Raw genomic sequence first — 22,285 nt, forward strand, 5'->3', positions numbered from 1 at the left:
AACCACTGGTTGTAAGTTGAGGATTACCTATACAAACAATTATTTCACCATGTAGGGTGAAAGGTTGGAAGATTCAGATTCAGATTCAGATCTGAGATCAGATATTGGGGCAGAAGTAATGCTGATTTTTTAAAAAAATGGTGTTGACCAGTTCTGGAAAACAGACCTCCAGAAACCAATCCTGAGATTGCAAACTAATATAATGTCAAAGTCTACAATTTTATTGTTTGATTGGAAAAGCAGATATCCAGGGCAGGCTAGATTCAGGATAATAGTGAATTAACAGGAGACATTATACAATTGCAACCACAGTTGGGACTGGAGTTTCTTTCACAAAGTGATGCAGTTGTAAAGCAAGATGTCACATAATCACAATGATTTACAATGGCAATGCCATCAATCCCTGTTGCAAGACAGGGTACAAGAGAGAGGGAGGTGGGATATTGTAGTACCCCGCAATTGTAAATATGGGCAGGCTGCCCAATGCCTGAATTTTGATCATATGACTACAAGCACAGTACAACAGCTGTAACTTGGACACAGGTCCTAAGTCCATTTTTTCAGCACTTTTGTAACTTTGAACAATCATTGATCGTATGGTTGTAAGTCGAGGACTATTTGTATCAAAGGTTTGCTAAGGAAGTCTCCCAGAAGCCTTATACTATAAACACTATAGTATAGACTCTGTTGGTTTTATATATTAAATTAGTGGACATTGCAGGGCATGTATAGAGACCCTCAGCCAAATCTGACTCTCTGGTATAACACTCTGGCTGTGGTCCTTAAATGAGATCCTTAAATGAGAATCTTCCAAATTCTTATCAGTCAGAATGCATGTTGAAAGTGCCCAAGCCAAAGGATCTTTAAGGGCAAATCTATCTTAGCTACTCTGGGTCTTCTTAAAAGGAGAAAAGTGCCATGCAAAATGTTTGCTATAGCCATGAATGCAAACACCTTAGCTAGAACACGTATAAGCATGTGAGAAAATGCCAAGTGGCAGTGACAGGCAAAGCTGTACATTTAGGTCAGGGGTGCTATTCAGCAGGTTCTGACAGGTTCTGGAGAATAGTTGCAGACATTTTGAGTAATTCGGAGAACCAGCAAATACCACCTCTGGCTGGCCCCAGAGTAGGGTGGGAATGGAGATTTTGCAATATCCTTCCCCCAGGAGCGGGGAAGGGAATGGGGATTTTGCAGTATCCTTCCCCTCGAGTGAGGTGAGAATGTATCCTTCCCGTGCCATGCCCACCAAGCCACACCCACAAAACCGGTAGTAAAAAAATTAGAATTCCACCACTGATTTAGGTGCGGTATTTCATCTAGTTTACCCAGAAAGACTTCAGCATTTTTGCACATTTTTCCAGAAGAATTCTGGGAAAATTCCATATGACAAGTGGGAGCCCAGCACTTCTGACTTTATCCTACATGTTATCACACTTCATATGACAAGGAAAACTACTGTAGAGTGGGACAGTAACTTATCTTTGTCTCCTTGAAAAAAATGAATGGGATCAGAAGGATGGATTTTGGCTCTTTGTGCCTAATTTCACTAAAGTTCATGAATATAATGAAGATGTCGAATCACACAAGATTTAGTCCTGATTTAGCACCATAATTCTAAACAAATGTCCATTCCTCTGCTATAAATATCTCTTCTACTTGCAGAAGTAATTATTTATTCTGGTATTCTGAATTATTCTGCTAATGCCTTCCCATGAACAAACGAGTCTTCTGAAAATGAAGTTGGATGAAATGCATCAATGAGAGTTTATTGTTTGGTTATTGCTAAATTTGGAAAGATACACCTAAATTCAAGGCTACCTTCAGCTGTAGTTGTCACTGAATTAATCTGAGCCTATCTGTTAGTTCATCCTACTTCAAGGGTTGCTTTATGGGAATAAAAGTAGGTGCATGCACCACTAATAGCTCTTAGAGAAAATGAGTAAATAAAGGTAATAAACAAATAATGCTATTCAAATGATAAAAGTGAAAATACTTAGAATAATTGCTCCTTACATTTTGTAGTTTTCATTGTAATATAGTAACCAATCTTTTATTTTGCTTTCTATAACTGTGTTGAATTGCTGTTTTGAATATTTTAGGGAACTGAAACATAAAATGATCTCCCAAATGGTTCATTGTCTTTCCCCCCTTATTCCCCTAATAAGTTTTCTCCAGCTCCTCTTCCAGCACAAAGTATGATCCTGATATTCTGAAAGCAGAAATCTCCACTACAAGATTAAGGGTAAGGATGCTTTGAAATCTCCCAATAACTCAACTAAATTGTTTTCTAATAGTCTACACATACAAGCCTATATTTTTGTGGACATTTGTAGTGCTAATAATTTTTAAAGTAATATTTGCTTTAGGACTTGTTCATGATCAACATATGGAGATAAGTATTAAACCAAAGATATCTGCTTAAGGATTTATGTTTGAAATGAACATTGTCTAGTGTGCCCATTTGGAAATTTTTGTTCTTTTTATAGATTCTGTTTCCCTGCAAACTCCTTTCCTCTGCCCACACATTGATGCCTGTCAGGAGTTCTCCCCTGATCTTATTTGTGCTCTTTTTGTCTTAAGCTATCTCCCTATGGCTATATTGATGATAAATCCTCTTTTGAATAAGAATAGCTTCCTTAGACACACAGGCATTGACAAGTTAACTTAGCAAGTGAATATGAATTTCATGGTAAATGATGTTATCCAAATAAAGATACATCTTTTAATCCAGCATATCTCTCATACCAGATGCTTGTCATGAACATTAGGACAATAGAATTTCTTGGTGTTCAGCAAATGCTAATAATGGTTTATTTACATGAGGTCGTGGTGCTGACTTTATTGAAACACAAGTTATGCCAGCATTCAGAGCCGAACAGTGGTACACATATATGAAGAATTATTTTCAGACTAATTAATTATTTATGAATAGTTAATTTTCAGAATATTAGTAAGCATTAGCATATCCACAGTGGTAATGGTCCTTTTTTCTGTAGAAATGAATTCTGAACACTAATAGGCAAATCTAGAGACAGTGTTTATGTCTAATCTATGTATGTCTGCTGGAGAAAGCACTGACCTATAAAAGCATTTCTTTTGACCTGCTCATCATGTTTATTAGAACTTAATAAGAACATTACTTATATATGTAGCTATCTGGTTTGGAATTGCTGACTGTTAGCACCCTTGGTAAATGAGTTTGAATGTGATTGAAAATAGTAATCCAAAAAAAATGCTGGACTAGTGATTGACTAAATATTTAAATCTTTGAGATAACGTGTTTTCCCGAAAATAAGACCCTGTCTTATATTTTTTTTGAACCCTGCAATAAGCGCTTGGCCTTATTTTCGGGGAAGTCTTATTATTGCGTGGAGCAATATGGGGCTCCTCTTGCCTGATTTCCAGCTCTGCGTTTAAATATTTTCGGGGAGGGTTTATTTTTTTGGGGAGGCTTATTTTAGCGCATGTGCTCAAAAGCCTGATTGGGCTTATTATCAGGAGATGTCTTATTTTCGCGGAAACAGGGTAACTAGTATTTGAAGATACAATATGTTTAGTAAAATGTCTAAACCATAATGTACATATATAGTATGTGGAACAGGATTCAAAATAGTTCCCTCACAATTTTAGTACATACATCCAATCACCTGATATATAGTTGTTGTTCTTCTTGGGCCTCTTATTTTTTTTCTCCATGTTGAAACACAAAATAATTGTTTTTCTCATATTTAAAGGATTTCCTCCTTTTTCCATTTAGAGTCAGTGGTTGCTGTTAGTCTTCTCTTGTGTAAAAAAAATTCTGCAGAGAGAAGAATAGTCCTGAAGATTTAGTTAATCTTTAGTTAAGGGTTGATTTATTCATTTGTATGATTTATAAAGCTAACTTCTCACAGCAGTGACACTGTGCAGTGTACAAAGATTAAAGCCACCATTACAGAATACAACCTTTCATTTCCTTTTTAAAACAAAAACCCTCAAAATAACAACAACAAAACTAGGGAGCTCACCTAGCCTCTTGGCCCAAACACCTGGGGAAACAGGTCTTACAAAAGAAGTATTACAAAAGAAGAACAGGATTGGGGCACCTATATCTTGGAAGGGAGAATGCTGTTTCACAGGGCAGGTGTAATCACAGAAAAGGAGTTAAAGCAGGGGTGTCCAACCTTGGCAACTTTAAGAGTTATGGACTTCAAATCCCAGAAGTCTAGGATTTGAAGTCCACAAGTCTTAAAATTGCTAAGATTGGACACCCCTGAGTTAAAAGGAAGAGCTTTCCTGCCCTATGATACCATCTATAGCTGTGGGCCATTTTAATATTATAAATCAGATGATGTTGAATCAAGTCAGCAGAAACTTGAAAGAAAAACATTTTTTCCACAGAATATCATGTGATAAAGTCAATTTCATGTGGTCTTACATGTATGGTGGTAGTATTTAAAAAGCAGGAACAAGGACAATTTGAGATACCAGGTATTATTTATTGTTCATGTTTAAAGGTGCTAATTATTCTGAACTATTTTACACTATCTTAAAAGCAATGTCTTAAACTTTTATTTTTACATACAAGGTTAAAAAACTGAAGAGGGAACTCTTGCAAATGAAGCAAGAATTATTATATAAGGAGCAAGGCTATGAAACATTGCAACAGTGAGTATAAGAAAATAATTGAAATTGACTTAAATAATTCATCCCATTGGTTAGAACTAAATCAAATAGAATAATTATTTCTCTTGAAATAGGTAAGAAAAATCTACAACCAATTTTCTATGGAAAATCTAAGCATCTTTAGAATGCCCTGTTATTAAGAAAGAAAAGTAGAAAGCTGTTTAAAAGGTGTAAAAAGTGAAAGAATTGAATAGGTCCCGGTCTGCCACTTGTGTGATGGAGAAAAGCAAAAAAAGCAGCAAAAAAGACAAGAGAAACAGTATTGTAGGCTGGTTATTTGGCACCATGCGCCCTTTAAGTATAATTAGACCTTTACTGAATATTTAACTGTCATGGAAAAGGACAAGCTTCAGTGAGAAGGTTGAAACAGAGGAAAGATGGGGCTGATATAAATCAGAAATTGGAGAAATCCCATGTTCTTTTTGCTCCACTGATCTATGCATTCCCTAAGTGCCTGCTCACTCTACTTGTATTTGGCAAAGTTTAGACAAGCATAATACGAATATCTGCTTGAAGATTGCCCTGCCCAAAAAGAAAAGTCAATCATCTAAATTGGCTGGGTGGCAAATAAATAGCAGCTATATTAACTCTGATGGCATATTACAGAATACCCAGTGCTAAATAAATGTACTTAAAAGAAAGTTGAGCAGATTTCTTGCAAGTGTTCCTTTTTCATTTTTTTAAATGGTTAAGAATTTAAATCTTCCTATAATTCCTGTTACTATACCAAATGATCTTAAAATATGAAATTAAATAGAATTAAAGTTTAAGCAATTCACAACCACAGACTTTTAAAATTTAAATGAGTGTTGGAGATAATAAAAAATGCTGGTATTTTTTTGTTCCCAGTTGGCTTTTTCTTTTAAAGCATATGTATACCTAAAGCTGTAGAATTTCTGCTTCTATTAAAATTAAAGTTAGTCCAACACACTGGTTGTGTTACATTAATGTAAAATGAAATGTTGTTTGAAAACCAACTTGCTTGCAAGTAATTTCATTAGGAAACCAAAGCAAGTTTGGGAAACATTCAGCAGCGTACTACAAATAAACAATGAACATTTGTTATGAAAATTGTGGCTGTCAGTTTATGACTAGCACTAATTCTATTTATTGAAAGCAGGGAGTCAGAATACATTTTATATTGGAAAGACCCTTTATTCATTTCTGCCATATCTGTTATAAAAGTAGTTGCAACTTAAAATGTAATACTTTGAAGCAATAGCAAGCAAAAACTGCAGCATGCTGGAAAAGCTCTGATTCGTATCACTTGTTTTTATGTGCAGTTAATCCAAGTTGGATGATAATGTAACAAAAATCAAACATGATTAGGAAGTAAATACTCTGCTGTCAATAGCATATTTAAATAGAATCCAGGTGTAGATCATGCTTAACATAATGTTAAATTCTGGTTTAGTGTTACAAGCTTTGGACTAGTGTGTTTTCCCTTCTTTTCTCTAGTTTGGGATAGGTAAACTAATCTCCATCATATATGTCGTTTAACTGATAATATTTTAATCTCCTGTTTCTGCAACAAATAGTCATTTTTGTTTCCCGCATTACAGTGCAAAGGCTCTTTTCTTTAATGAAATTTAACAAATCAAATTATGTGGATAATTTTGCTCTAAGCTAATTCTTGAGTAATTATTTTAATTGGAAGCCCATAATAAAGTCAAGAAAATATTTTATTTTCAATGCAAAAATCCTCTGTAAGAGTATAGGTAAAACCTTTCGAGTTTTAAACTTTGTAAATCTTTTCCTTGGAAAATATAACTTGGTAAAGTAAGAATGATAGATTATATTGGAAAAAATAAAACCATGGCATTCCTTCTTATAGAAAAAGGACTAGCAGAGCCTGAGGGAAAAGTGAAAAGAGGGATCATCCTAAAATCACTACGTAGCCACAAATGAACTACTTTCAACTCCCTTTGACTGATGTTGATTAACCCTCAGTCCTCAGCTAAACAGCCATACTAGTCATAGTGGATCTTTTTACAAAAATGGCTTACTTCATCCTTTGTAAAGGGTAATTGCTTACTACCAAGGAAACAGCTCAGCTCTTTTTGAATCACATCTATCAATATAGAGGCATGGTCTCCCGAGTAGTCTCCACTAGAGGAAGTCAACTTGCTTCCAGATTTTGGAGGGCACTGTTCCCACTTTTGAATGTTCAGGTTATCTTGTCTTCAGCCCACCACTCTAGAATGAATGGCAAGGCAGAGAAAACAAACCAATTCTTGCAGCAATATTTAAGATGTTACTGCAGCTATAGCCAAGATAACTAGTCCTCATTACTGCTGTTGCCAGAATTTTCATATAATAACTGTCTCCACATATCAATTGCTCCCTTTCAAGCCTTGTATGACACACATCCTAGAGTTCTACCAGAGAACCCAAGGTAGGAAGAGTCCATCCCAGAGTTGTGGATTTTTGCAAGAGCAGCTGCACAAACACTGTTGAAACTGCAGCTAGAACAAGTTGAAGCAGTTGTACAAGAAGCTGGCAGACGTCCATTGACAGGAAGGGCCAGTGAGAGCTGAATAGGCCAAGTCTGGCTCTCTATCAATTTTTTTGTCTGAACAAAATCAACTAAGAAACTGAATGCTAAATTTCTGGGACCCTTCAAGGTCATCCAGCAGATCAGTCCTGAAGCATTTAATTTGCAGATACCACCATGAAAGTGGTATATCACAGATATCTCCATGAAAGTGCATCCAGTTTTTCACTGATCCTTGTTGGTCAAAGATAAACCCTCTAGCACCTTACGCTCCCAGCACCCACTCTCACCGTCTGTAATTGTGAAAGGATAAAAGGAATACCAAGTATAAGAAATCCAGGATTCTAGGCAAAGGGGCAAAAGCACACAGTATCTGATCCATTGGAAAAGGTACTCAGAATCTCAATGAACTGGGAGAATGCCAGGTATGTCTATGTCCCCCGACTTGATTCAGCAGTTTCACCATTTTCTGACCAAGCTGCTGGCTCCCCCATTTCACCATGTGAGGATTCTGTAGCTGAAAGCCTCAGTGGGCATATCCAGGGGGAAGCATAATGATGCCATGGAAGAAGGGGGAGACTATTTTTGAAGGGGAGGGTGATGTAGGAAAAGGAGTGACAGAACCAGGGGCAGGGGTTATGAATAAAGATATTTATTGTAAATTTTACAAATCAATCTTTTAAAATTCCAATTATTTTTTAAAATGTGTCTTTGGGAGTTAATGTTATAGATGCGGATGAATACTTTAAAATAATTGATCAGCAATATGTAAAACACTTCATAATTCTTTTTGCTTTCATTCTTTCAAGAAGATACGTTATACTAGATACTAAAGTCTAATCTACGCAGTAATACTAGCATTTAATTTTGGGAGGAGACCTTAGTTCAAGTTACTCAGTATGATTTAGTATTTTGTGGGAAGCAAGCCAGGAAATGATAAGTTTAAAAAATCCTATATTACTGTGTGTGTTATAAATTGGTCTAACAAATCAAAAATCACATTACGGAGGTTATAATCATTTCTAATTTCTTGTGCAATACTATGTTATTTCCTAGAAGCAAAATTCACTAGGATTAAAAAGGCTTTTTCCTAGGGAGGTACATATAAGAATGTAGCTTTAATTTCCGGGTGATTTGAAGCTTTGTGCTGTCAGTTTGCCAAAATCTCTATTCCCACTTTACAGTATCTATTTGTAGGGATAGAATTTGGAAAGATTAAAGTATTCTCTGATGCTCCTATATTTTGATTGAAAATAGTTGCTATTTATGGAAGGTAATATTATTAGAATTGCCTGTTTCTCTTTCCCTCAATCGGTTATTCTTCTAAATGCCAGGAACAACAGTTTTTTTAAGAGTTATTATCAATGTACTATTTTACAGAATTGACCAAAAAATGTCTGGAGGCCAGAATGGATATGAGTTAAGTGAAGCCAAAGCTATTATGAATGAATTGAAGTCTATCCAAAAAGCTATAAACTCTGGTGAAAAAGAAAAGCAAGATTTAATGAAGGTATTTTGATATCATTTTTGTTCAGCATTTGTAGTGGTGTTCTTTTGGGAATAAGGGTGCATTAGGCCCTAATAGCCATCATAATAAGTAAGAGAGGTACTTTCTAAGGTCTTACTAAATTTGTAGAAAAGAAAAAAAGAGAGAGATTAAGTTACAGAACTGGATCTTGGAAACTGGATATGTGTATTTTAGTATCTCTTATACGTTTGGTAGGGTAGGGGTATTTTGATTGCATTGTTTTATTGATTACAGTGTTATGAGCATATCTTTTGGCCTTGTAAAATGTTTGCCGATTGCCATTTTCATTTCCAGGCTTTGGAAACCATTGCAAGATAGTATTGACATAGCTAACTAAAGTTTCTCGCCATGCCTTTTTAAATACCTTGTTTGAGAGACAGAGAGGAGAAAGCATGCATCTAGTTGTCTTTCAAAATAGATATGGTAAATGTTGATGAACAACTATAAGATATTCCTTTCTAAATTATTCTGTCTCACTTTTACCTATGCATTTCTTGCTGTGTGTTGTTGTTCTTTTGTAATAACAAAGCTGCAATGATGTTTCTTGTTGTTCCCAGAGCCTTGCAAAGTTGAGAGAAAGATTCCTTCTTGGTCAAACTATTGCCCAATCAGAATCAGACTTGAGATGCAGCCTGGCACATTCCCAACGGTCTCTCTCCAAGCAAACTTTGGATGCAGGGTCTCAGACAGACATTTCTGGTGATGTATGTTTTTCCTATTATTTAAAGGTGGGGATAAAAAAAAATAACTATGGAATACTCTTGAAGAGATCTGAGTCAAATGTTAGACAATATATCAGATATAAATTTTATTCTAGAATATTAATTGTAATCCAAGTTGATTTTAATTTAGCAAAGTAGCTACAACATTAAAAACTTGCATTTTTTTCTTATTCGCACAAAAACAAACCTTTACTATACTATATATATATAGTATAGTAGTATAGTATACTACTATACTATGGAATACGTCATCATCTTCTATTATTTATTTTAAGTCTAGAATTTCATTGGATAGCTTCCCTTCCCTCCCCTCCCCTGCCTTCTTCTCCCCTCTTCTTCTTGGCTTCCTGATATCCTCAATTTAGATTAACAATGTGAGATTCAGTCTAACCACATCTCCCTCTATTGGTATCACATTTCAAAAACATTTTAATTTAATCTAAAGTCATTTTTGAAGTCATCGAACACATTATGTCAAATAGGTCTTATCCAAAATGACATGTATTCATTGAATATTGATGTATATAAATATAAGTGAACCTTATTTATTTTTTTCTCCAAAAAGCAATGATCAAACCCCAAAGTCCAATTTTAAAAAGTCCAATTTAGTCACTTTAAAATATTTCTCAGTGACTGGAATGATTGCTATAGGTTTATATTCACAAATGTTTTCCAAACTTTGGTCTATTTCTTAAGGTGGAATCATAAAAGGCTCTGTGAATGATTGTACTAGGATTTTCTTAGAAGCAGCCCATACTTAAATGTGGTTTTTAACAATTTCAGTCTCATTGAAGTCCTCCTTTGAGCTTCATCGATCTCTTAAATTCTGAGTTCAAAGTGCTAAACAACAATTTGGGATTAAATGGAGGTTCAAAGTTGGCCTTAATAGAACTGTACTTTCTTCTATTAAAATATATCCTAGGGTTATTTAGTAGTAATAAACATATATTCTTTTAGAAAACATTTGAATTAGCCGTTGAGCTGACAAAATAGCAATTAGTGTTTTGAAATGTGTTTCTATTTATTTAGCTTATTTAGCTAAATAAATTGAATTATTTCATGTATCCTTAATGATATATGCTGTGAGATGGTGATTCTTTCAACAGGTCAGTGTAAAGAACATGGCCAATTTAGCTGAAAAGGTCAGATTGAGTCTTCAGTATGAAGAAGCTAAAAGAAGGTAAAGAAACAGTTTATTTCTTTGTTACAATATACATTTTGTATCTCAGTCTATAAAGCCATGTAGCCAATATAATGCTTGCAGTGACATCTACTGGATGCATCTCTTGAAAACATAGTTTAATATTCTTATCAGGATCATTTATTTGTGTATATTGGATCATTTATTTTTGTATATTGGACTATTAGTGAATACTTGGAGCTATTTTGTTTCCACTAACAAAAGAATTGTAAGCAAAAGAATGTGAACCAAATTAAACAGCAAATTTAGGGAAACAGGTTATTACTAGCAGTTTCCTCACTTGCAAAACAAACAGTTCAGAATTGCCTGTATGTTTAGGTGATAACAGGAAAATTAGGATATATAAACTAGTAGCTTTAAGAACATAATCTTAATTGTAATGACATAAAATGTAACACAGTAATCTTAAATTCAATACTAGAACCAAGGTGCAAAATACATACCACGTACTCAAAGGCAATGTCAGATCTGAATAAAGTGAGCTTTTCAACCTAAAAAGGAATAGCAATTGTTTATCAGATGACATGGGAAATCCTTATTGATACCTACAGAAATTGCAAATGATGAAAAAATTGCTACTTGAAACATTAAAAAGCAACAAAAAATGTTACTAGAAGTCATAATTTAATAGATAGTCCTAGATCTTCAATCATGCTTTCAGTGATTGTTTGAAGTTGCGACAGCAACTTCATGCCTTTGCGGCCTTTGCGGCCTCTGACCTGGCACTGAACCTGCCCAGCTCCTTGGTTCTCTGAGAAGCTGAGGGAGATGAAGCGCCGGAAAAGACGCCTAGAGAGTAGTTGGAGAGCTAGTCGTTCCGAATCCGACCGAACACTAGTGAGGTCTTATATCAAGACCTACTTAGTGGCAATAAAAGCGGCAAAGTGTAACTACTTTTCCGCTCTTATCGCGTCGGCAGATAATCGCCCAGCCGCCCTGTTTAGGGTGACCCACTCCCTTCTCCATCTGGGAGCGCGGGAAGACCCCTTGCAAGGGCGAGCTGAGGATTTTGCTCATCATCTGCATGATAAAATTGCTCAAATCCGGGAAGGCTTGGATTCTGACTGGGTGGGTTCAGGCAGGATGTTCGAGGCGGGTCTTGAGAATGTTATCTGGGGTGAGTTTGACCCTGTGACTCCCGAGGACATGGACAGGATGCTGGGGAGGTTGAACGCAACCACATGTTTATTGGTCCCGTGCCCCTCCTGGCTGGTGCTGGCTACCCGGAAGATTACATGAGGCTCGCTCCAGAGGATTATAAACACTTCTTTGAGTGAGGGTTTCTTGCCTCCCGCCTTGAAAGAGGCGGTGGTGAGGCCCTTCCTCAAGAAGTCCTCTCTGGACCCGGCTGTTTTGGCAAACTACCGCCCAGTCTCCAACCTTCGCTTTGTGGCGAAGGTTGTGGAGTGTGTGGTTGCGCGACAGCTCCCGCAGTACCTGGATGAAACTGTCAATCTAGATCCGTTCCAGTCTGGCTTCAGGCCCAGGTACAGCACAGAAATGGCATTGGTCGCATTGGTTGATGATCTCTGGAGGGCTCGGGACAGGGGTTGTTCCCCTGTCCTAGTCCTATTAGATCTCTCAGTGGCTTTTGATACCATCAACCATGGTATCATGCTGTGCCAGCTGGAGGGGTTGGGAGTGGGAGGCACCGTGTTATGGTGGTTCTCCTCCTATCTCTCCAACTGGTCGCAGTCCGTGTTGGCTGGGGGGCAGAGGTCGACCTCAACGCACCTTGTTTGTGGGGTGCCGCAAGGGTCGGTCCTCTCACCTCTCCTGTTCAACATTTATGTGAAGCCTCTGGGTGAGATCGTCCGTGGATTTGGGGTGCAGTGCCATCTGTATGCTGACGATACTCAGTTGTACATCTCCACCCCAGACCACCCCAATGATGCCCTTGAAGTGATGTCCCGGTGCCTGGAGGCTGTGCGGGTCTGGATGGGGAGGAACAGGCTTCGACTCAACCCCTCCAAGACCGAGTGGCTGTGGTTGCCGGAGTCCCGATATAGCCAGCTGGTGCCATCGCTGGCTATTGGGGGCGAGTCATTGGCCCACACAGAGAGGGCTTGTAACTTGGGCGTTCTCCTGGATGCACGGCTGTCTTTAGAAGAGCATATGACGGCCGTGGCCAGGAGGGCTTTTTATCAGGTTTGCCTGATTCGCCAGTTGCGCCCCTTTCTGGATCGGGACTCCTTATGCACAGTCACTCACGCCCTCGTTACTTCCTGCCTGGACTACTGTAATGCTCTCTACATGGGGCTTCCCTTGAGGAGCACCCGGAGGCTCCAACTGGTCCAGAATGCAGCTGTGCGGGTGATTATGGGGGCGACATGGTGCTCCCATGTAACACCTCTCCTGCACGAGCTGCACTGGCTTCCGGTGGTCTTCCGGGTGCGCTTCAAGGTATTGGTTCTCATCTTTAAAGCGCTCCATGGCTTAGGGCCTGGGTACCTACGAGACCACCTTCTGCCACCGACAACCTCCCACCAACCAATACGCTCCCACAGAGAGGGTCTCCTCAGGGTGCCGTCAGTCAAGCAATGTCGACTGGCAACCCGCAGGGGGAGAGCCTTCTCTGTGGAGGCACCCGCCCTCTGGAACGAGCTACCCCCAGGGATACGATTGATCCTGGACCTCTGTACTTTCCGCCGGGCTCTGAAGACCTTCTTCTTTCAGCAAGCCAGGCTGGCTTAAAAATTTTAATTGTTTTATGGGTAAGGGCTTTTAAATTGGGGAAGCCACACGGATTTAATTATGTTTTAAATTATTTTAATTTTCATATTGTATGTATTTTAATCCTGGCTGTTCACCGCCCTGAGTCCCTCTGGGAGAAGGGCAGTATAAAAATTTAATAAATTCAAATTCAATTCAATTCAGCACTGTTCAAATGTGGATACACCTGGTCCTTGGAGTTCTGGCCATCCCAGCAACCCTGAAATTATGTGATCACAATCTGGGCATCTGGCAACCAGTTCACACTTATAATCAATTGATGCACTCTATAAACACATGATTGCTATTTACAACCTTCACTGCCATCCTCCTGAGAAAGTTAATTGGGGAGCTGGCAGGGAAGGTTGCAAATCACTGGGATAAATATCCCCTCCCACACAGTCTGCTCTAGCCACCTCTGTGTTCATGCCATACCCTTCTGTGCCATCCCTGATTCACACGGCTTCCTCATACACCTTTGCCAATCCACTCTTGCTCAGTCTCTCCAACTCACTTTCATAAATAACTCAAAGTGGTGAACATACATAATTCTCCTTCCTCCTTCTATATTCCACATACAACAATCATGTGTGGGGGGTTGGGCTGAGAGAGAGTGATCAGCCCAGAGTCATCTTACAGTCGCCTAGGATTTAGGCCAGCACCTCAACCACAATACCAAACTGACTGTCTACTGCTGCCTTCTCTATTGATTCTGCAAAGCCCCAGATGGCGATCATGTAAATGTGACCATGTAAATGTGTAAATTCCTGCCAGTTGCAAAGTGCCTGAATATAAATCATGTGACCGCAAGGGTGTCGCATGAGTTTTCAATTCAAAGATTGGTTGTAAAATTGCTTTTTCAGTGCTGTCATAACTTTGAACAGTCACTACACAAGGCGGTAGGTCTACATGTACAATAATGTAAAGTATACAGCATAAATGATACTTTCAGCTCACCATCTTTTTTCTCATCACATTAATAAATTGAGAATATTGTTTCTAAAAGGCTTCAGGAAGCCTTCAACATCCTATTCAAAACATATAAATGGTTCAAATATAATAGAAATCTGCCATTAAAATAAAATGTGGAATTGACAAGCAGTATCAGTGAAGAAGACTTGAAAACTTAATTCAGTGATCAAGTACAATATTAAAGGCAAGTCATTAGTCATCTAATATAAGAAACTAAGAAGCATACTCTGGTAGCTGGAGAGATGATCAGTCAGTAACAATTACTGATAAGTAACATTTTAAAGAAGAAAAAAACTCTTTGAGACACCATCCCACCTTGCATGTCACTGAATAGTCAGGGTTATTTCTAGCCAAGCTTGGCTAAATACGAACCATTGATAAAATGAAATAAACCTGATGCATTCCATCAATATGGGCCTTTATTTAGTAAGCCAGAATGATTTTTATCTTTTTCCATGTTAGTTGTACATAGCTTTTAGAACTGCCACTTAGCTATTTAAGAAATCAAAATTAGAAGGCTAAGCTGTAGATATCACTGCTACATAGTAGATACCAACTTTAAAAGTGATTATATAATCAATGGATTATAAATGCCTTAATGGTTACATTAGAACTCCATATATTTCCTGTAATACCATAATCCATGAGTAAGAATACTGGTGCATTCATGACCTTTTGTTAAGTTTCACCATGGGGGTGGGGGGTGGGGAGGAAGGGGGGGCTATGTAAATGGAATAGTGGATCAGATTTTTGGTTTAGTCTATGCCAACAACACATTTTGAATTTTTATGCTGGAAAGAATTTGAAACATTACCTCTTTAGGAGAACATTCCATAAAATGAATGTCAGAGAAGGCTGACAGCTGCTATTTCCTGTGGTAGTAATTACTGTATAAAATGAAACCCTTTGTTCATTAAAACTTTTCATTGTCTTGCAATTAAAAACCTTATCAATGGGTAAATCACTTTGTAATAAAACCAACCATCATGTAAATAATGCACTTCACTCGACTCTCAGGAACTTATAAAGGATTCTTATTTTTCCTGTCCCTAATTGTTAACTAAGATAGCCCTGGACAGATCAGATTATAGATCTAGTTTGGTGTAGTGGTTAAGGTGCTAAGAGTTCTAGTCAAATTCTAGTCCCACTTTAGACATGAAACCTCACTGGATGACTTTGGGCCAGACACACACTCTCAACCAACCCACCTCATAGCACAACATTGTTGTGTTGTCTATTTTTATGTATAAAAATAATAAAGGTGATATAAAATCAAATAAATAATAAATGATATGAATTTGATTCATTCACTTCATGTGAAAAAAGCGCACTTTTTCTCATTCTCTGGCCTTTAACTCCACCAACTGTCTATATTACCGTGAAAAACTTGATCAGAATTAAGGATGCTACATGATATGTTTGTTTCAAATATTTTTATATATTGACTTGCTAGAAAAATGAGATGTGATGGCTCAGTGGCTTAATGAAACTGGATATGGTCTCTGCTCTGGCGGTTCAAGTCTTAGCACTGCATGGTGAGATCAGCTCCCATCACTCGCCTCAGCTTCTGCCCACCTAGCAGTTCAAAAGCATGTTGTATGCAAATAGATAAATAGGTACCTGTTCGGTGGGGAGACAAGCCGGTGCTTCATGCAGCAGTTAAAATCCTATTGGCCCCCAACTTTCCAGGTTGCAACACCCATTTGTGAGATGGAGGGAGAGAACCTTGGATGGTGCTTCAGGAAAAGCCACTCATCTTTCTTTCTGGTGCAAAGCTAGTTCACCTTCTGTGGTGCACCTTGGGAAGCACACAAGTGTGTACCAGTAGTGGGTTTCAATTTTGTTCGCTACTGGTTTGCTTGTGGGCGTGCACATGTGCAGAGATGTCCGGGCGGGTGGGCAGAGCCTCCCACTGCTACTGGTACCGGTTCGCCCAATCTGGGGTGAACCGGTAGCAACCCACCACTGGTGTGTACCTAACAGAGCTGCTAAACAGGCTGCCAAATTATTACTCTGCATTAGCATTGTAAAAATGCCATATGCCCTAAATAAATAAATAACCAGAAAAATAATTAGAAATGCTCTGCATGATTTTGGCCTGCATTTGTTAGGCTTTATATAAAATATTATGTATAGTATAGTCCTACTATATTATTGAGCTCCTGAAAGTGGAGGAGGCCAGGAGATAAGAGACCTTCTGGCTTTTCCTTTGTTTTTGTCTTTTTGAAGTCCTTGTTTATCTGTTCTTTGTGTCTATCTGTCTCTTTTAGAATGGCAAACTTAAAAATAGAACTTTCTAAGTTAAAAAGTGAAGCTTGGCCCGGGGCACTGGAAATTGAGAAGGAAAAGTTGATGCTGATAAATGAAAAGGAAGAGCTTCTGAAAGAACTTCAATTTGTCACCTCATGTAAACGCACGCAAGATGAATTGAAACATTTAGAAGCAGAAAGGAAGAGACTGGAAGAGGAACTATCTATGAAAAGCACACCTAGTGATGAACTTACAGAAAGGTATAGAAAAAAATCCTTTCCCTCTATCATTTCTTTATTCATTCATCTTAACCTTTATACTTATTGGAGAGCCTGAGTTGTGCCCTAATGGGCCATTTTCTTTCAGTAGCTGTTCTATGTACATTTTAATTAAATTTAAAATTAGTCTAGTGGGCAGTAATACAGAAAGACCTTCACACTGTGACAGAATGCACAGAGTTCATATTATTTCAAGCTCTCTGTTGTTCTTCATTTGCGACCAGCATGAAAATAGCAAGTCCTGATGTTAAATAGCTGAAGGAAGTCAGCAGAGTGCAATATATCATTGGCAAGTTTTGGGATAATAGCTGAGACCTTATGAACTTCTTACTGCAAATATTATTCTCATTGCTTCTGCACTGGAGCCACTTATAGTTGATAGAGATGTTTTTCCACACACGTGCAAAGGAGTTAACTAAATTCAGAAGGTGTATACTGTGGCAGCTGGATTCTATTCATTTATATCAAGGTCCACACCGAGATGCTTCAGCCTTCTAGAATACAGTGTATTTTTAAGAAGAAAATGGATTGGAAAACCATAGAATATTAAGAATTGCAGAGTAGGTTTATGTTAATTAAGACATGTTCATAAAACCTTAAGTACTGCATGTAAATGTTGAACTTTTGATAAAGGGAGAATGATGACTGTAGAAGTGTCACGTTTTATCTGCTGTGCCTGTTTTGCACACTGATCATGCTCTTACAGTATACGCCATGGGTTTTTGTATTTTGTCTATAAATGCAGCCTATTTCCTTCTATTCTCTGTTGGTGAAGAAAAGACAAGGAGAGGTTAGTGTGAACTTTGTATAGTTGCTGTGCACAAATAAGATAGATACTTTAAACCTTGATTTAAACACATTTCTGGCTTGTTTGGACACCATAAATGTAATCCTGGGCTTGGATGTTATACCAAGCTGTCTAGTTTGTTTACCCACTTATGTAAAGAGAAGGTTAATAAGCAGCATGCAATTTGATCTCCTTCACTTGTTGGTATGTTAAGATGTAATCCTTGGCTTACTGTATTATCATAAAGCTGACCATGGTAATTATAATTAAAGTAAATAATTGTAATTTAAAGTCATGAAATTTTAAAAACTGTGGTGAAATGTACTGGTGTTGGCTTCCATGGCTGGTATCTGTTATCCTGTGTTTTCCCAAAAATAAGACCCGGTTTTATATTTTTTTAGGATCCAAAATAAGAACTAAGACATTCCTTATTTTGGGGATGTCTTATTTTTTCCCCATGTACAGGAGGTCCACTTCTTTATTGAAAAAGTTTTCAAATACAAATTTTTTCCCCCTTTTTCCCCCCCCTCTCCCTCCCCCTCCCTAACCCCCCCTCCCCACCCATCCCCCCCTGTGACTTCTTCGTAACAAAAAAAACCCCTAATTCATAACAGATTACTTACTCCCTCCTCAAAATACTGACCTTTACTTACTAAAAATATTATAAATATCATAACATCCCCCTTTATCCATACGTTTCAGAAAAGAAGAGAACAAAAAAAAAAAAAAAAACATTATACTATAACTATTATAAAATAACTTCTAATTTAACATAATAGTGTTTTATATCTATATATTATTACAACAATTCAAAACCACCTTCCACTTTAAAACTATACGATAAATCCTACTTTAATATTTAATCTTCTATATATATTACTATAACATTTCAAAGCGGCCTCCCCTTAAAATCTAATTTAACATTTATTCCACTCTATCCATTTCCTCCACTCCCCTAAATATATCACTTAAAAATCCCTTTTCTTAAACTAATCAGTCTGTAGTTAGCTTATTCACCCACTGTCCTGCAAATTTACCATACACAACAATTCTTAATATCTTTAATTCACTGCCCACACTACTTAAATATATATATATATATATTCCATTATATCTAAATAAAAAAAAAGAAAAGACAATAACTTTAAATTTATAGTCCATATAATATCTTCTTTGAGGTCTTTCCGCTGGATTGTTAAAACCAACATCCATAATAGGGTAACATAGCTTACTGATGCAACAGTTTATTCAAGATCTTCAATCATATCTGCCCCCATCAGTAATAAATATCTTCTTATATGTATAAAAGTAAAAACAACCACCCGAGTGACATTATAATTATATTCCATATAATAATAATTGTGGGTTTCATCAGGATTATTGATTTCCATCATCGTAGTGGGTAACAACCGGATCTTCTGCATGCCCCAGCATGATTCTCTTGCCTTATGATTCAAGATAATTATAATATATTTATCAACACAAAAAGAAATTTCAAAGTAGATAATTCAAATCCATCAGTTTGAGGCTCTTTCCACGTCCCAAAATTACGGCAATGCAGAGATCTGCCACTATCCTCAGGATGATATTGACCAATATGTCGCCTCCTCTATGTTTTCACATAATTATTCATATTTTAAAGTCACTGGCTTCACTGTTGCTTGAGTTAGAAATTTCTATTTTTATACAACCTATTTCTTTTTTTGTTTTCTTTTTGTGGGTTTGACTTCCATCCTGGTTTCCTTTCTACAGATTGTGTGTCAACTGGTCGGTTTTCATTCTGCTTTGTAGATTGGTCGTGTTGATTTTGTTTTGGTGTCTCATGTTTCTTTTTTATCCCTTGTATATCCCCTAATTGGTTTCCATGCTTGCCTTGATAAGTCATCACATTAAAATCAGATGGCACTTCTCTCAAATTTGTAGATAATCCAGCTGGGGTGTCCGGTAAATCCAAAGGCAATTTATCTGGTACAGTCTCTGTAATTCGATATTTTCCCTTTATTTCCAGCTCCTTCTGCTTATCCTGTATCATTCCTGAAGATGTTAAATTCATGTTCAACCTATTTTGATAAAATTCTTCCGCTCTTTCAATAGTATCTAACTGATATCTTTCTCCTTGATGTCTCAGTATAATACCAACTGGGGCATTCCACCTATATGAGATATTTCTCTTTTTTAACTCAGACACCAGAAAACCAAATTTCTTCCTTTCTGCTAATATCTTAGGTGGGAGTTCCTTGTAGATCCATATTTTTCTTCCATACAATTGCAAATTAGAATTAAAGGAATTTTGCACAATATTATTCCTAATTTCCTTGTCCGTAAAATAAATCACCACATCTCTAGGCAGTTGCCTTTGCTTAGCAATCCAGGAATTTATTCTGAAAACTCTGTCAATCCTACAAAACACTTCGTCAGGTTGAACCTTTAAAATCCCAGCTAGAATTTCAGAAGATATTTTCCTTAAATCATCTCTATTATTTTCCTGCAAACCTCTCAGTCTTATCGCATATTCTGTAAAATTATGTTGAACCATTAGAACCTCTTTTTCAATCCTCTGTTGCAGATTTTCTACATTACCAAACTTTTGGTCAGCATCCATTTTAGGTTTTTCTTCTGAGCTATTATCCTGAATGTTTATCAAATCATTTTCAATTTTTTGAATTCTATTGTCCAATTTATCTTGAATTTCATCCATTTTAGACTCTAGTAAATTAGTATTTGTATCCAACTGTATCATAAATTCTGAAAAACCATTAACCACTTTTAAAATTTTTTGCTCCAAAAAGTCAAACTTAGATTTTACCAGTTCTTTAATTTCCTGCTTAAATTCTTCAAGATGCTGATTCACAATCTCATCCCTTCTTTCAATCTCCTCTAAGAGAAATTCTATTATATTAAAATCAGGTTTCTGAGACTGAAGAGTTAAAACTTGTTCCTTTAAATTGTGGGTGAGGGAATTCCCCCCCCCCTTCTTGTTTATCTGACTTTGTAAGTCTCAGTGCCATGTTTCCGCCCAGGCAGGCTTTGTTAAAAAGAAAAAAAAAGAAAAAAAAAAGCAAGAAAAAAGACTTCTTTCCAGTCAACAACAATATCAAGTCTCCAGGAAAAAAAAAGAAAAAAAAACACAGGAGCGAGGTTTTGTCTACAAATGTAGCCAGTGGTATTTATTCCGCTACATTGTAATAATAGAAAACGGAAAGACTTTTCCTTTCTGCCTCTTCTCCAGCTGCTGCAAGCGCCATTTTAAAAAACTTTTTTCCCCTCCTTTCCTTTCCTCTTTTCTCTTAAGTTATTTTTTATTTTTAAAAGATAAGTAAAATACTTGCGGTTCAGTATTACAGATCCAGCTCACATTTTCTTTAAGTAATCTGTTAGATTCACAGGCTTGCTCTTGACGCCTGGCTCTGCATTAGCAGAGGTCTCCCAAAGCCCGGAGCGACGGCTGGGGATATGGGGCATCTCATCCGCTCTGTCCCAAAAGAAAAAGAAAAACTTTTGGGACTCTGCAGAGAGTTCTACCCACCCCTGCCGGCTCTATCTCCGTTTCCTCATGGAAACGGAGTTTTTTTCGAGCCGCCGTTCCGTTGTGAAGGCGGCTCTGACAGGCAGTGGAAGCTGACGATCCCAAAGGAACGTCTGGCGGCGGCCAGCAGCAAACAGGAAGTGAGGAGGTCCACTTCTTCTGCTTGCTCACAGCCGCAATGGAGCAGGCAAGCTGAGAGATGGTAGGACGGAGTGGGCGGGTAGCCATGGGAGGTCCATCTTCACGTGGCAGCACTGGCAGCAGATGGAGGCAGAGGCACGGGGGGAGGCATGCAATCCAGATGCACCGCAGGCAAGCTGAGAGATAGTGGGACAGAGTGGGTGGCTGGTTATGGGAGGCTTATCTTCGCATCTCTTGGCTTGCCCACAGCCAGCATGGAGTGTCGGGATCACCTGCTTTCCCCCGGGTGCCTCTGCCTCCATCTGGTGCAGGTGCCACCACGTGAAGACAAACCTCCCACAGCCGTCCGCCTGGTCTAGCCCACCTACTCTTGGCTTTCTGTGGCATGGCCAGGTCACCTGCCTTCCCCCCACCTCTGCCTCCGCTTGCTGCTTGGACAGGTAATCAGCTCACCTGCATTTCCCCCTGCACCGTCGCCACCTCCAATGCTGCCACACCCATCCTCCAGGCTGATGACGATCTTCACGAGGGCTTATTTTGGGGATAAGGCTTATATTAGGCACATGCTTAAAAACCAGGCATGAGCTTATTTTCGTGATAAGTCTTATTTTTGGGGAAACACAATAGTAGTATTGATCCTCCTGACATTTCACTGGCAACTGTGACTGGGATCTTCAGAGGCAAGGTGGTCTGCTAGCAAAACAGGTAGTTCTGCTTCTGAATGAAGATCTATGGCAGACTAGACATTCCTGAAAGAGTGGGGATAGCATTGTGGTGGATAACAGTGACCAGACAGTGAATTTCTTTCACCAGATAAGGAAAGAAAGTGAGATCTCCCACTTGCACTCTGGACAGATGTTACAGGAACTGGGGTTTTTGTGGTGAACTCATGAATTGAGCAGCTGGGAGCTGAAGCATTTCAGTCAAGCTCACAGCTCTAATGCATCTTTTATGGACACAAGGTTAGCAGAAGCCTCACTTTCTTAAACAGTTTCAGTTGTAATCA

The 22,285-nt window shown here is 38.1% G+C and overlaps 1 protein-coding gene across 1 annotated transcript in view; it reads left to right on the plus strand.

The window, feature by feature from the left end:
- The window catches only part of WWC2 (WW and C2 domain containing 2), a 159,921-nt gene that overhangs the window by 86,006 nt on the left and 51,630 nt on the right, over nucleotides 1-22,285 (plus strand). The window contains exons 4-9 of the mRNA XM_070948153.1: nucleotides 2,169-2,245; nucleotides 4,571-4,650; nucleotides 8,543-8,672; nucleotides 9,248-9,394; nucleotides 10,519-10,592; nucleotides 16,568-16,807. Coding sequence (XP_070804254.1) covers nucleotides 2,169-2,245; nucleotides 4,571-4,650; nucleotides 8,543-8,672; nucleotides 9,248-9,394; nucleotides 10,519-10,592; nucleotides 16,568-16,807 — 748 coding nt within the window. The remainder of the gene's footprint in view (nucleotides 1-2,168; nucleotides 2,246-4,570; nucleotides 4,651-8,542; nucleotides 8,673-9,247; nucleotides 9,395-10,518; nucleotides 10,593-16,567; nucleotides 16,808-22,285) is intronic.

This window comes from Pituophis catenifer, unplaced genomic scaffold, assembly GCF_029215685.1.
Source record: "Pituophis catenifer annectens isolate HBS135680 unplaced genomic scaffold, rPitCat1.0.hap2 SCAF_8, whole genome shotgun sequence".
Taxonomy (NCBI): domain Eukaryota; kingdom Metazoa; phylum Chordata; class Lepidosauria; order Squamata; family Colubridae; genus Pituophis; species Pituophis catenifer.